Source organism: Cyprinus carpio, chromosome B4 (assembly GCF_018340385.1).
Source record: "Cyprinus carpio isolate SPL01 chromosome B4, ASM1834038v1, whole genome shotgun sequence".
Lineage (NCBI taxonomy): Eukaryota > Metazoa > Chordata > Actinopteri > Cypriniformes > Cyprinidae > Cyprinus > Cyprinus carpio.
Window position 1 is genome coordinate 10251006 of NC_056600.1, and position 16687 is coordinate 10267692.

The following is a 16687-nucleotide window of genomic DNA, read 5'->3' on the forward strand; positions in this document are numbered from 1 at the left end:
TCTGTTACAATGTGAGTGACTGCGGTGGGTGCGCGAAAGCATTAGATTCTCTGTACGTTACTAGCAGCAGTTTAAAACTGGGATTAAGTTGAAGCTTCCGTGAAATGAATGGTCGCTGGAGACGCTCAAAGGAGGCTTAAACCAGGGTAAGAGTACCAGGAAATATATTTCCTGACTTCAATCCTCCACGAAAAAAAGATTTCTCCCTTTGTGAAGCCCGGTAATTAAACTCCCGCTTTCATTTCTACCACAAAAACCAACCTGCATTCCTCGGATGAAGTGGGGTGGTCGTCTGTCGGATATCCCTCTCTTTGCTGACGTTACATCGCAAGTCTGTGTGTGAAAGAGAGAGAGAGAAAGAGGGGGGTGAGCGAGAGAGAGAGAGGTGAAATAATAAGCAGCTCTTCATTTTAACGACGTCCGTTCGCCAAGACTGCGCGCGCTTCTCGCCACGCGGGCTGCGTGCTGGAATGTTTTGTGCGAGCGTCACGTAACGTGACGGACTTCTGCGTTCACCTCGCTCGGCACAGTCTGGTGATGGCATTCTCTAGCTCATCACCCCCAATAATTCAGATATCTTCGGTGAATAATTGACGTGATAATGCGCGAGATGAAGTGGTGGCGGGAGGATAGAGAAAGAAGAAGGGGTTACAGCATCCCCCACTCTCTCTCCCGCTCCCTTTTACTCAGCTTAAAGCGTCTCCCCCGCAAATTGCATGATTACGAAGATAGCCGCTTTGAAATAATTCAATCCATGACAAAACCTAATTACTGGCAGGTAATACCCTGTCAGCTTTAATGCATCTCATCACTCATAATGGAAGCGAGGAGCATTTTATGACCCATCTCATTACTGCTGTATTTTAGGCAGAGAGTGATTGGCATGGGGCCACAATCTTACCACCACCCAACTCTGTTACCATCAGTTCTCCGTCTCCACATTCTCGGTTTAGTCACTTCCAAACTGGGCTGACGATAAATGACTACTTTTGGGCCATGACAGAAAATAAACTCTACAGTGAGTGTGTGATTATGTTTCCTTTTCTCTCCTTCAATGTGTGTATGTGTGTGGGGAGGGAGGGTAGGTGGCACTGAAGGCCTGTGATTCATCCTAGCTCGGCAACATGGGCATCAAGCAGTGCTAATTAGAGTGAACAGGTGTAACCAATGGGCGAGGAATAGCTTTAGAAACACAGACTGAAAAAAAAAAAAAACTGTGAAAACAGTGAAAATTATTACTCTCTCTCTCACACATGCACAGTTTTGTCTTTATATTCATGGACTTTCATTTTGCAGGTGTACAGCGATCACATGCCTGAAGCGTGAAAGTTTATGATCAGTAATGGAAAATGATCATTACGTGTCCTGGGGTAATACGACTTAATTTAGGCCTAAACTACTGAAGACAAACTAATAACTATAATGCTTTCAGACAAGAGATCACACACTAGTGCTAGATACTGTAGGTTTATGCAAATTTTTATTTTATTTTTAACTTAAAAAGGGTATTTTTAAATGTGTCATTACAGATGACACAGTCGGCAAGACAATATTTTTACAACTCTTCTCTTTATTGTTATCTTTCCACTTTTTGTGATTCCCAACTAGAAGTACACGGACACCAAGGGCACTTACCTGGAAAGATTTAGGTTTAAAACAAAATAATGTGTAATGTGTGTGTAAAGTACACTACTTGGTGAGTTTATCTTACACCTACACTTGTTTTTTTAAGAGACTAACAGTATAGTTAATGCTAAATGAAACCCAGTGTGATATGAGTTAAAAAGAAACACATTTATGTTTGCTGCTTGAGCCAAATTGATAGCAAACACTGTTTTATTATATCAATGATTCTAAATTTATTAAAGCTGCTCTGAACCAACATAGTATATGAAGTATTAGTAAATTAATCACTTAAATACAGAATGAATTAGGTGTGTTGATTTAATATGAGACCAAAATATTCCTGGATTTAAAAACTGATCTGCACCTGATGTGCTCACAGGTGCTGTACTTAATCAAGTGCATACTGTAAAGCAGTCTGCATTTTCTTACACTCTAAAAATGAAATGTTCCTTAGTGATTTATTGTGCACCTTATCAGCAAAGAACCTTTTTGTCATTTTCAAGTACCATTTTTGTTATATAGGATTCTTAAGTTATTTATATGCTTTTTTTTTTGATAGATTAAAAAGGGTTTTTTATTTTTATTTTTTTATTTTATTTTATTGAAGCTCATTTTCAAGTACTATTTTTGTTATAAATGGATATAGGATAGGATATAGGATTCTTAAGTTAAGTTATGTTTTGAGAGAGAGATTAAAAAAGTTTTATTTGTCTGTTTAAGCGTCATTATAGATGTCTTTAAGATAAAAAAAAAGTTATTTGTGAAACTTAAGGTTCTTATATAAGGCATCAGGGTGTGAAAGCCTTTTTTGTTCTAATTGGAATCTATATTTTTCAGAGTGTATTTGCCTGCATTCAGAAGTACTAATATAATTACGATTTAAAAAGATGCAAGTGCACAAACACCTGTCGCCAAAATGACAGACATATGTATGCATACATTATTGTGTGCGTTTTATAAATCAGACCGGTTCTGCTATAAAACACTAAGAAGCACCACGAAATTGTTGCCTATAGCTGCTAAAACAAAGAGAGAGAGAGAGTCTTAACGTGTAGTACAGAGCTCATAGCATGTTTGTGCGCGCGTCTCAGAGAGGTGAGCATTAAGTTTGTGTTAGCGAGCGCGCGCTCCGTTACTCCGGCTGTCGGTAATAACCGAATGACCTTTTCCTCCTCGTGTAATGTCTCACTGGTGAGGGATTGGGTTTGAAGATAATAAAGCTAGGCTTCACTATTCCTCGTTCCTCACTCACTGATGGGCAAGTTGTTGTGAGCTTTCTCAGAATACTCAATACATGACGAGAACACCTGTAGCTCTTGGTGCGAACTACTACTCGTAGATGATCCATGTGGACCTCATTATTTTCAACCTGAAGATCACTCTTATCCGCGGTGCAATGTCAGATTCGTGAACTTTTGCTCCGAGGAATATTGAGTTGGAGTCGGTGCTCTATCCTAAGTTAACCTTCTGCATAACTTGGTCAAGAAGGTGAGTGAGTTGTGCTTTAATTGTCTTTTCCGAACGGATTTGCTGTAATTCTTTTGGTCCTAAATGCACTGCGAAACTAATCGCTTAACCAACCGTGGATGCTTTTAGTAGTCTTTGATGTTTAATACAAAATTCAGTCTTGCATGCCTCACGTAGACGCATAATTTGTGCATGTGATTCAAATTATTTCAGATAAACTGATCATGCAAAGTCAGGTTGTCATTTCTGCACACTGCAGAGCAATGGACAAAAACGAAACGATGTTTCTTTATGAAACTACATTGCAACGCATAACAAACACCCAAGCTGTGTGCACGGCAGTAAATAACGACTGATATAAATGACAAACAATCGCTAGACAGCTATTAACACAATAAGAGGGCACTTAAACAACATTGCAAATAGTGGATGTGCATGATAACATACACACTTTATTTGCATTAAAGTTTGTGCATTCAAAAACAAGACAATTAAGAACAGTTTTTAAAGCTTGAAAGAGATTGTAGAAGGTGTTGATACTATAGCATTCGTGTATATAGGCTATTCTAAAAATATGGCATGCATCACTTCGTAAATGCTTGACAAAATGGGATTTCGTTTTAGTATGTACGAGTTCCTGTATGTTGTCTTTTGTATACATCTAACTTGGTGCCTTTTACTGTACGCGCACTGAAATAGGCGAATAGCGAGAGGCACGATAGGATTATAAGATTACGGCGAGCGCGAAGGGGTAAAGCATATGCCTTTGTCATCCGCTGTCATTTGTTCGCCGCCACTTGCCTCGCCACGGCTGCTGGTCGATCTAATTTCATAGTCGAGCACTGTTGTGACAAACGGAGTCTTAACAGCGTGTGGCGCTGAGCGATAGCGGCTCGCTCTTTCTGTCTTTCTCCCTCCCGTGTTTTGTTGATTGGTGTTTTTGTCGTTTTCACTCTTTTCTGGCGGAGCGAGGTGGATTGTTACTTGTAACAAAAGCGAAGCACCCTCGCGCGCATACAGCTGCTCACTTTACGCGCATCTTTGGCTCGCGCCTCGTCTTGTTGCATGGTGTTTCTGGGAGCCGAAGCGGGTCAACCAATGCAGAAAAGGGAGAAAAGTTTCGGTAAGAGCTGCGTTTTGCATCCTATCAACGCGAGTGTGATGTGTTTAAATGTGTGGATGTGTACTTGGGATGTTTCTATGCATACAGCGTCAGTTTTGCCTAACCTCATAGCTGCATTTCACCGAAGCGACGCATTTTCCTCATTTCCCCCGTGCGAATTTTCGTGGTTTGCTTAGACTATTGTGAATAACGTTTTAACATTTAATATGATGTGCCGTTACGTATCACCGTTTCTAACGCGTTAACGGTTTCATTTTGTCGCTTTGCAAGCTGCAAATCTTATTGGCCTTTTCAGTGCACTAGGCTGCCATGGCAACAGTAATTAAACTGATAAGAGGGTGAAATGTCAGCATCTCCGGCTCGCGCAGCTGTGATGTGAAATCAGATTGGTACTTTGCGCTCGGTGTTTGCCAAGTCTCGCCTGAAATTTCTCCATCAGTATCTGGGAACAGTGAAGCGCACAAAGAGCATCGTATCACTATGCGAACGGGACATAATGAAAGATCTGAGTGAGCGAGGAAAGACAAAAAAGACACCCATGTCCCAGGCATATAAGGATAAGAATTTAACGTTTTTGGTTGCGAATTCGACTGCGCGTAATGATTTCGGTTCTGTAATGGTTCCATTAATGATCCATTAATTACTCTGGAGGAGGAAATATTCCGAGAGAAACTGCGATTCGGGTTGCATTTACTGCTCTCAGCAATCTATTTGCAAACCATGAGATAATTTCAGATTTCATCAGCACCGATATAACAAATAAAACATAAATTTAATTCAGTTCTTCCAAAAGATGATTAGATTGACGTAATGACTTGTAGCCTTTTCAGAGGCGGCTTAGATGCAGTCTGATAAGTGGTCCTATTTATATAAGTGAAAATGTTAAACAAAAATGTGGTGACCTAATTCATTAAGCATTCATTTATTTCATAAAATATGCCTACTGATTCATAATGTTTATCTTAAAGTGCTCATCTCATGTCATTCAGTCAGTTAAGTACAACAACACAGTGACAGTTCTTGGTTCATTTACAGTCGAATATGAAAAAAGTCAATTTTGTGGTTCAATCAAGTGTTAGATTAATTCAGTAACAGCTCCGACTGGTACAAAAGTATGTTAGAATCGCTAAAAAAAAAAAGAACCGGCTCAAAAGAGTCATTAGTTCAGGACTCGTGTTACGTTGTTCAGGCTGCATGTATTTGATTCACTAAAAAGAGTCGATTCGTAAGAGTCATTGGCTCGGGATTCGGTCCATAGCACTGTATGTTTTTGATTCACAAAAAGAACCGGCTCATAAGAGTCATTCCTTATGCAGTCGAACTGCGCTGGTCTTGCTGTATAATTCTGAAAGACTAAAAAGAGCCAGTTAAGAGTCATGCGTTCAGGAATCGGACTAAAGTGGTCGTGTTTCAAAAAACAGAAGTGCAGAAAACACTATTCAAGTTGTTCAATAGAGTGTTCTACATCAGTAGAAAATAGTTATCAAAATCACTTGGTTTCTGTATTTGTTAAAATGGCTACCCGGGACCGATTTCAGTGAGTTAGATTAACATGAACATCCCACACTCCCATTAGAAAAAAGAAAACAGAATTGGGAATCCAAGCCTGTGAATAGAAGGGTTAGTTAGTTTGTGCCACAATCGATTCATTTAGGACTAACCGTGATTGCGGACCGAGGGCGAGGGGAGTCAAAACTAACTTCTTTGGCTTGGTAATGAGAGGCGGTGACTTTGTTTTGTTAACCAGGCGAGCTGGGACGGTGCGGATGAGTGGGACAGAACAAGAACGCATAGCAGAGGAAATCAGCCGTGTGCTGTTCTTACAATCCAATCCAGCCAATTAAAAGCTCAACAGCTTAAGTACAATGGGACAAACAGTGAGGCGGTGCTACCTGTCTGATGTGCTCCCTTGCTGTTCTCCCCTCACCAAGCCCGCTCCTTTGAATAAACTCAAAATAAAGCATCATAAAAACGCCAGTGAGGTCGAAGGAATCATCATTATCCCTTGCCTCGTTTTCATTGAATGTCCCTACATCTTAACGAGCATGGTCCTACAGCAGAAAGAAGTTGTTCACAGTCTAAGCCTATGGTACTGCATCAGATATTTGCTCTAGGCTATAATTATGACCCTAGAGGGATCGGCTACCTGCTGTTCCTTTCCCTGCATTGTAATGCTCAGTTGAATTGAAACAATTTCACACCTGTCCTCAGTCTTACTAATTGGTGCACTGTCTTGTTTATTTTCTGTGAGGGCCAACTGCCACGCTTTTGGCAAATCATTTTTGAAAGTAATTATCGTCAAGGCCACATGTTAAAAAAAAGAAAGTGGCAAACTCTCTCTAGCTGTTAGGTAGGCCAGAGTCTTAATGGTCTCCAAATGTGTTGACATGCATGACTATTTAAAGGGATAGCGCACCCAAAAATAAATTCCAACATCGTTTGCTCACCCTCATGTTGTTCCGATACATGTATGACTTTCTTTCTTCTGTAGAACGCAAAAGTCTCAATTAAATTTCATTGCATTTTATTAATACAATGATACAAGTTTCTAATGACATAAGGGTGAGTAATAATGTCAGAATTATGTAATTTGGAATGTTATACCAAATGTTTCACAAACTTTTCTTGTCAAGACAGATTCATGCAGTCCAAACGAGGCTTTTTAATCTCATATTCCTCTATGAATGTATTTCAGCGAGATTGCCTGGACAACGCATCGCGGCAACGAGCGCATTATAACTATCCCGAGGGAGGTTCACAATTCAGGCAGAGACACTCAATTTACCACAGCTGAGAAATCTCTCTGTGACCCTCTCATTTAAAGTTCGCAATTTCTCACCCCCCTCCAAGAGCAGCATATACATTAGGTGGAATCTATGGCTCTGACAGCTTCTCCTGCACAAGGTGAGAAATGGGGACTGTCTCAGTGGCAGGACAACGGGGCAGAATCAGACGTACTTGTAAAAATATAGGACAAAAACTTTTGGGGCCGGGACAAAAAAAGAGGGGCCGGAGCGGTGGTGGTGGGGGGAGCGGGGTACAGCTTACTCTCCTCTGTATGGAAGGAGAATACTAATTACAGGCCTTCAGCATGAGCCCACATTGTTCCCTCTCTACCCAACAAAGCCCTTTCATGCCCTGTAAAGGGCTACACAATGCCTGCTCTGGGGGCAAGCTTTGGCCCCTCCCCTAAAGTGGGGGGAAGAGGAGGATGTTAGCTACATTGGCTTCTTGTTATTGTTGACCAAAAAGTGTGTGTTCATCTCTTGATTGAAAAACACAGCACATGACTGACTGTCAAAAGTCACCAGGAACCATGTTCTCACCCTCGTGTCGCCCCTTGTCGCCTGTCTTCGCAGGTATACAAATGCTCTCCGTCCAGCCGGACACCAAGCCAAAGGGCTGTGCCGGCTGCAACCGGAAAATCAAGGACCGCTACCTGCTGAAGGCCTTGGACAAGTACTGGCATGAAGACTGCCTCAAGTGCGCCTGCTGCGACTGCCGACTCGGCGAGGTGGGCTCCACGCTGTACACCAAAGCCAACCTCATCCTCTGTCGGAGAGACTACCTACGGTAAGAGGAAAAAACTTGTTATTTGTGTCATAACACACACTCTAGACACTGCAGATTGCAAGTTATAAGACGTCACTGAAAACAGCTGAATCTGTACCCCATTCAAAAGAAAACTCTCTAAGGGCCTTGCGTCAAATCCCTAACAAAGCAAGTGCCACAAAAAGCCATATTGCTGTTAACACTGACTTTAATGGCTGCCCTTAACGCCCAGAGTACTCCCATGCTGTTAGATATCCTTTGCTCTTCATAATAGAAAAGGAGCTCAAAGGGGATCTTTATGAGCCTATAAACTGCTGCCATTTCTGTGAGTTTTCAATGGACTCACTTGTTGGATCCAATCAACACACTGAGGCTTGATAGATGGGCATTGTTTAGCAAGAGACCACCCTGGTTCTTGTTCAATCAGCTTACCTTTGTCCACGGATGGAAGGCTTTCCTTAGAAACCCAACCTCTCAATTTCTCGCTTTTCTATCGGTGTGCCCAGCATGCATCAGTTTTAAAGCAACAAGTCTGCAAGTATGGATTTTTGGCATACGGACAAATATAGACTCCAATATCTGTCATCTGGTCACCCCTAAAAATATTCTTGTTTTCTCTTAATGAGTAAAAAGGAAAGAGTGCTTAAGCTGTTTTCTTGTAGGATTGCATGATATAGAGAACATGCATTTATGCAATCAACCTTTGTTGCAATTTAAAGCCAGAAAATAGACACACATTCTACATGCATTTATCTGGCTCCTCCTGGTATCCCTAAATATTTTTTAAATTATTGTGAATCATTTTTTAATATCTAATTAAATAATAATAAATAAATATTAATGTTATATGAAATATAAAAATAATTACAAATATATGATTTTAAAAAATGGTATCTATTTTTCATCTTACATTGGCATCACTACTGCTTGTTTACACTACGCATATGATGTCACTAGTGCACAAACTTAACATAAGATAATCATGTGACTAGGTTATTATCTGAATTGCCATAAACTTTAAGGATTAATGCATTAAAATCAATAGTGAGCATTGTTACGATATTTTCAAAAATGAAATATTATTGTCATAAAATGCATCATGCAACTTTTTGTCTAGTGTCTCTACCTAGTAGTTACACAATTGTGTTAATAAACCCACGTACACATGTGTGCAACGTTTGTATATGAAATGATATAAATGCTCAACGGGACGCTCCAGGGAGTCACGGCTTTGTGAGCGTGCTAGAAGCTACAGTAGGCAGGAGGCGCTTTGAAATGGCACAGTTCATTTCATTTTGGCATGGGCGATGAGAGAGTCTCCATTAGGTGCAGGCTTTGGGGAAACGCGACTGTAAAGCATCGCCAGAGGGCCAGAGGCAGGCTGAGATTACCATCTCGCAGTAAGCCTCATTGACTGTGCCCTGCTAAACTGCATCTTCATTCACGACGCCGCTCACAAGTTTGTGCCTCAAACAACAGCGGCGACGAGATAGATGGCACCAGATGTGTCATTAGGAGACGTGTAGATCTGTCTTCGTGGGACGGTGATGGTTTGTACCAGATGCGACTGATAAGGTTCTTGTGCATGTGTATGTTCTGTTATATCTCTTTTAAGAATTTTATAACTGCTAGTGAGGGAAGAGAGAGGCCAACTGTGCCCATGTGATTCTTTCATCTTCAAAGTTCAAGGTGACTGAATTGATTCGATTCTAGCCATCACATGAGCGGTCTTCCCATGCCTCCAGCTCGACGTCTCCTCGCCAGCAGCAAATCAGGGGCGAGCGTGGCATGGTCCCAGTTTCTCAAATCACATCTGCAACACAACAAAAGAAAAGCAGCCTCCATTGACGAGCCAATCAATCGGCAATCCTACAAAGCGTCCGACGCACTCCTCTCGATTGGATCGTTTCCTTATTTATTTTCTTAAGTTAGTGCCGGCGAGATAAGAGATAGACTTAATCCCTTCCTCTTTGTTCTGTGTTCTATTTAGCCCGTTCTTAGTCTGAGTAAATTATTCTTGGATTTATTATACAAGATTTCCCACCCCCACGTCCGCACAGAATCAATCCAGTCCTGTTTAGCAGTGTGGCATGTTATTAAGGCTGACATAACCAGGGTTAATAGAATTCTTCAGGGGTCTACAACCATGAGCGATGTGATCCCACCAGCTGAGAAATAATAATCCCTATCGCAACATACACAAAAACAAATTAAATAAGGGGGAAAAAATATTTATGCCTTCCCGGACCTGTCTCCCTTAGTACGTATTATCAAATATGATGTGGGGGTTTTTTGTAGTCGAAGGGAGAGGCAGAAATTGTTTTGGTCTGGGGAAAGGATATCATTCGATTCATATTCAAAGCATCGAGAAGGTAATTATTGATGGAAAGCGTGATGCTCGTATTGCTCTCAAAGTATGGGTAAATGGCATTGGCCTGTCATATCAACAACAAATGATTCTTTTGATACCGTGCAGACATCTCTATTGATGATAAAGGTAATAACCGGCGTGCCAATGTTTATGCCGATGCGGCTACATTTCATAGCGGGGAGCGATAAAGTTAAAAGCAGCAGACAAAAAAGCAACGGACACATTTAAGTTGAGAAACGGGCAAAAATGAACCCTGTCAGAAAGTAGTTACATACAGGAAAGCTCAGGATGCAAGCAGGGAGAGAGAAGCTGTTAGGCATCAGTTAATGGAAAACTGTAAATTTCAGGCATCCATTTTAAAGACAGCACAGGGTGACCACTTATTTATTTATCTATCTATTCATTCATTTTTTTTTAATCCAACTTCAATTTTCCTCTACAGTGGTTTTACTAAGATTGTAAATGCAAGCAAACTCACAGAGCAGTCAACATGACTGGATTTATTACCGTTATGGAAAGCTGGCTATCGGTGAAAGATAACCAACATGTAAAGCATGGTTTGGTTGTAATAACTAGTTTTTTTTCCCCCCTTTCGCCCCTCATTCAGGAACCACTTTGTGGTACCCGTCTACCTTGTGCTGTGTAAACTTTTGGAAATGAACTATAAAAATGTATCTTTCACTTTTTCGTACAGTATTTGCATCTGGAATCACTCCGTAGATTGTATGCATTTATGGATGTGCCATATGCTTATCTGTAGGTCAACAAAATGTGAGTAATCTTTGAAGTCAGGAACTTTGGCAAATTGTGCTTAACGGAATTGGTTTTGTAATTCATTTCGGTTGCACACTTAGAGATAAAGATTATAATTACGTAGTTGCTTGATGAAATGATAATTTCAGGATGCCAATTTGAACGAAAGGATGGTGTTAAGATAAAGTAGCTGTATTAAAAACTGCAGGTGGCTTACACATCATAAAAGAAAAAATAGCATACCTTGGATGCAATCGCTGCTCTTCGCCACCATGCTAAGTGAAGTTTGCCTACTATCGCCCTTGAAAACATGAGAAGCTTCATACTTGGGTCTGTGCCACAGAGAAGTCCAAAGAGTCACCACCTAAGGAGACAGAGACAAATTATTAGAAAAATCGCAGTATGTGTCCAATCAGCTATTTTAGTTTAATCTATGTTGTGGGTGCTTGCAGGTGTGCAATGCTCTTTTTTTTTTACCTCAGCTAACCTAAGCTAACACTCTCCTTGTAATTTGGGAAAGGTCAGAAATGCAGAACTTCTAAGTTCAGAAGTCCTCTAGTTCTCCAGTGCTCTAGTTTACGCCCCTCAGCTGATAAGAGCAATTATTCTCAAATATAAACGCATTTCTTGTAAGCTGACGTGACACTAAAGAAACAAAGTTGCTGCCGTGTTGTCTGTTAAAGGTTAGGCTGGTCTCTCCGGCGGGACTAGCGCAGTGCAGCCTGGTGTACTTTATCTTGTGTTTTCCTCAGTCGTTTTGAAGCTAGCTGAAAGATTGAGGCCATCTCTTGTTCTAATGACCAGTGCAGATGTTCACAAACAGTGCAGTGCTCTCTGTCTCTGAAGGGCGTTAAGCAGGATTTCGGTTATAGCAAACACGGAATGCTAAAACAGAGCATTGCTAACATTTAATTTTGTGTTTCTACAGCCAGAATCAGTGTTGGGAAGAAACTATTTTGACAGTAGTTTAGGATTTGACAAAATACTGAAGCTTTTTTTTTAGGAACTTTTACATAAGTAGCTATGTAGCAAGGTTAAATTGTACATTGCTAGTTTTTGTAATGCACACAAACTAGCGGCCTGTCTTCCGTCTCATGCCAACTTTGATATGAATCAGTTTGTTTCAATAATTTATAGTGCTGGAAAAAAATCTGATTTATTTTAGTGAATCAGTTAGTTTGAACAGTTCACAGTAAAAAAAAAAAAAAAAAAAAAAAAAAAAAACTATGTTTTTGACTCATTTGTATAGCTTAGTGTTTTAAAGTGTTAAAGTGTTTAAAGTGTTAAGTTTTTCCTTTAATGAGATCTGTGTTGTCTTTGTGCCATATAAACAGCACTCTGATCATAAACTCTCACATGATTTATTTTTGTATATTAAAGTTTAGAATTAGCTACTTTTCAATAGCTACTTTTTCAAAAGGTTAACTTTAATTTACATTTAGAGGATGTTTGAAAAGAATGACTGCTTGGAATGAGCTAACTACACATTTTAGCATAGTTTAGCAAAGTCTTTTCTTTTTTTTTCTTTCAGATAATATATTAAATGTTGTTTTGAAATCCAATCCGTATGAAGACCGTTTCTCATCTACAGCAAAAAAAGAAACAAAGGTGAAATATGCTCTTTGAATCAAGATCTGTATTAATATAAAATCCTTTAATGACACACATAAAACAAAACTGTTGACAGAACAACAATTTACCATTCATGTTGAGATATTGAACATTAGTGTGATTAAAATGCTACTCAACACTTCAAATGCACGTTGTTTTTGATTTTAAAACATTAAGACTCTTTATGAGCATCCCGTGTTACTTTTGTTGCCTGTGCTATCTCTAGCTGACAAATTTCTAGGCCCTGGGGGACGTGTTTGCAAGGTCGGCTTTTGAAAACACTCTGCACCCAACATAAAGCTGTTTTCTGAGGGTGCACCTGTGCTGTAATTGTTTTTTTCTTGTCTGTCTGTTAAAAGAATGGCTTTTTCTTAAAGCTAATGAAAGACTTAGTATTTTTTGTCATTTGTTATCATGCCTTTGTGACATGAAACACATGTTTCTGTTTTATATATTTATAGTATATTCCTGTTTTAAAGTCTAATTGTGGTTTTTGCATTATTTGTTCCATCTGTTGATGGCTTTGAAAAAGCTACACAGCCCAATTAGTCAAGAAAACAATTCTCCATTATGTGTGAAGGTGATGCATAACATTTCCATCAACCTTTTTAAATCAACATCAAAAATTTTGATTAAAATTTGAATTAATGTCTGAAGGAAAATGTATAATTTAGATACTTTGCCTGGTCACAACATCCATAGTAATTAAAAATAATTAGCAAAGTGTTGTTTAAAAAGTTTTAACCATCAACTTTTAATGTCAAAACCATTGCAGACTTCTGTCGGTACTTACTGGAAAGTTTGGTTAAGCCCGCCGTCATTTTCAGACAACAAGACTGTGAGGCTCTATGAACTCTGATTTCCAAAGAGGAAATATTGATGACTTGAAGGAGGTAAATCCTTGTAGAGAGGTGCTCCAATAGGAGTGGCCCTTAGTGTTGCGGGATCACAGGCACTTGAGGTGTGGATTCAGCGGGTGTGCCGTTTCTCTCAGTCACGGATAACGCTCGGTCTCAACGGCACTCGTTACAACAGAGCACTCAGCGTGTACAAAAGGCCTTCTTCCCAGTGAAGATTTTAATGGTGTTGCGGCTCTGGAAGCTATACCTCCTTATCCCCCTCGTCTCATTAGACAACCCCTCACCGTCTTCTGTTCCTTTCTGCTGAGCTTTAGTCTTTAATACTGCGATTGAAACCTTGTGATGACCAGTTTTCATGCAGGCCAGGTTATTGTTGTCACTCAAGAGTAAGTTTGTTTGGTCCCAAAAACCTGTATGATGTTCTTTCATCTGTGGAAAATTAGGAGAAATTTAGAAGAATGTACAAGTTGCCTTTTTCCATGCAATTACAATTAAACAAAACCTTTACGTCAATCTGAAGCATGAAAGTTCCTGTCATTCCTTTTTGGTGAACTATTCCTTTATTATTTGCTTTAAAAATTGGGATGCTTTCAAATGACGACGAGATTAATGCATATTTAAATTTAAAACACCTATGTAGGCTCCTGGGAGTTTGTGAAAAATAACAGAACATAGTCACAAGCTACCATAAATCTACTACAACTATAATAATGACCAACAAAAGTTAGTAAGTAAAAATTTCAACGTCTTTTTACGCACTTGCCCACTGTTTGTTTTATTTGTTCCCCATGGTGTCCTGTATGATTCATGCCCCTGGAGGATGCACAGCAAGCCTCTAAACAGCAGCAGCCGCTCCATCGCCACAAGGTGAACTATTCCCCGCTGCGCGTTATTATTAATAACTGTCAGCCAGAGGGGGTCACCCACGACAACTCCTTGAAAAGAACCCAGGGCAAGGCAACTAGGCCGCAGCTGGGCGCCTTGTAAAACAATACCCCCTCCCCCCTCCCTGCTTCCCCAGAGGATGAGTGCTTAAGGCAGGAATAATGCATGGGAGCGATTGGGGAGTAGGGCACCGCCATGTTTCCAGCCGTGAAAAATTAAGATGTCACCACCTGGCACTGTTAAGCATACCTTTTGCCAGAGCACGAAGCTATCTATTAGAACAGGACAGAGCAAAGACAGCGTTTGAATGTCTTTCTTCCCATTTCCACCTCCAGGCACACGTCCCCCCATCATCCCACCTGATTCTATGGCGTAAACTTAAAAAAAAAGTTCACAAAAAATATTTTTTCAAATTATGATTTACTTACCTCAGTGTTAAGTAGTAATATAATATAATATAATATAATATAATATAATATAATATTATAATATAATACAATATAACAATTTATTATTATATTTATTATATATATATATATATATATATATATATATATATATATATATATATATATATATAATTTTTTATAGATATAAAAATAATAACATAAAATGCATCATCCACTTCTGTTGCATGGAAAACAAATATTTTAAATGCATTAATTTATTGTGTCTGTACAACATTTAACAATATAATATAATAATAAAAAATATTTTATATTTATACTTTTTTTACATTTATTTATAATTATTATATATGTAAAATAACAAAATATATATCATCCTCTTCTGCTGTAATAAATTGACTTTTATTAATGAAAATGTACTGTGTCTATACAGCATGTAACAATATATAATATAATACAATATATAATTCTAAAGTATTTTTTATATTTAAAAAAAAAAAAATAAAAACAAAAAATTCAAAATCAACTTGTACTGTGTCTATACAGCATTTAACAATATATAATATAATATAATATAATATAATATAATAGTGTCAATATACAGCATAATAACAAATATAATATAATATAATATAATATAATATAATATGCTTCTTACTATAATATAATTTGACGTATTGTAAAATATTTTTTTTAAGGGACATGTAAAATTAATTTAGCTCTGCACAGATTTTTTTTTTTTTGTCTTTGCAGAAACTCGCTCTTTTTAAAATAGCGGATGTTGTCGTTCTCTGCATAGCTGCATTGTTGTGGTCAGAGCAATTCCAAATAAGTGTTCCTCCAATCTCCCTACACCACCTCTAATCCAACAAGTTTCCATTAAAATGAATGTTATAACTGAAACAGGGCGCCGGAGATGTGTGTGGGAGGGTAGTGACAGCAATTTATTTGTGCTCACCTCCTCTCCCGTGCACTCTCACTTTGAATGCATTACAAATCCTGCTTTAATTTTCTCCACTCTACCACATAGACATCCAGCTACATCACTCCAATCTCTCCAAATGAAATTGGTTTTGGAGGGGTCAGAGTTCAGCGCACTGGTCTGTGTTATGATTTCCATCTAATCTGGGAGAGGACTATAAAGACCTAATCCGCCCTACCTTTTCCAGGCACTGCTGCACTCTTGAGCCTGCGTATGGGAACCTTGTAATAAGCCGAGAGAGGAAGGAGGGGAAAGAGGGACGACTGTTTTTCAAGTCCTATTTGTTTTGTGGATTTATGGGAAGCAAAATGTTGGATGGCTTCAACTATGCCACAAGTAGACAGACTCCATGAGGCCAAGGCTAGATTAAATGTCAACTTTGACCCCACTTGCTGATCAGAAAGGGCCACCCAGGGGCTTCAGATGAGTTTGATTTGGTCCAGAGCAGGAATAGGACCCCTGTGGATTTATTGCTGTAGACTGCCACCGTTTCCATGCAAAACAACGAAAGCATGAGCCCTTTTACTGAAGTTAAATGTCCACCGCATGCCTCGTTTTATTGCTTTGTTCTGCTAAATGTGATTTTATTTTAATGTTTAATGTTCAATGCTTCACTGGAGTTTTTTATTAGAACTTTTGTGTTACTGTATATCTCAACTTAGACCTGCCAAATTAACGTGTTTACTTTGTCCCAAGAGTGAAATTGGCCAGACATTCTTGCACAAGATGGACGATCACAAAGCATTAGACAAATGGCTTTGAAATACTGTGTGTTTGCAGAAAGCCATTATTTTGTTTTCACGGTAGCAGGTGATACCGTGTAGGACTGTTACAGCTAAAATGGTCAGCCGTGGAAAAACACCTTGCTAGCTGAGAAACACATGCCCTTAAAACACAACTACCTGCTGAGTGTGATATTATCTGTTATTGTAATGCTGGAGGAACTGTTTTCCGCTGCTTACAGTACCTGCACATTCAGCTGTATTGATTTCTTCTGCTTTTTCTTTGTATATGCCTACAGATTTGAACAGAATAGAAACAGAGAAAGCA

General features: G+C 39.1%; 2 protein-coding genes across 6 annotated transcripts in view; one reads left to right on the plus strand and one right to left on the minus strand.

Annotated features, from left to right (window-relative positions):
• The window catches only part of LOC109056884 (Rho guanine nucleotide exchange factor (GEF) 39), a 135504-nt gene extending 121728 nt beyond the window's left edge, over window positions 1–13776 (minus strand). Inside the window, exons 1-3 of the mRNA XM_042721902.1 lie at window positions 13297–13776; window positions 11136–11256; window positions 262–333 (exon numbers count right to left, since the gene is read on the minus strand). The gene's annotated coding sequence lies outside the window, so the exon portion shown is untranslated. The remainder of the gene's footprint in view (window positions 1–261; window positions 334–11135; window positions 11257–13296) is intronic.
• Window positions 1–16687, plus strand: part of LOC109051850 (LIM domain only protein 3) — a 45490-nt gene that overhangs the window by 708 nt on the left and 28095 nt on the right. Inside the window, exons 1-3 of one of the 5 annotated variants that reach the window (XM_042721904.1) lie at window positions 450–778; window positions 868–1018; window positions 7576–7789. In XM_042721904.1, the coding sequence (XP_042577838.1) occupies window positions 602–778; window positions 868–1018; window positions 7576–7789 (542 nt within the window). In that variant the 5' untranslated portion in view covers window positions 450–601. Of the gene's footprint in view, window positions 1–449; window positions 779–867; window positions 1019–2662; window positions 3115–3742; window positions 4217–6911; window positions 7121–7575; window positions 7790–16687 lie in introns of those variants that run through there. The other 4 variants (XM_042721905.1, XM_042721906.1, XM_019069337.2 and 1 more) reach the window with 4 other exon arrangements.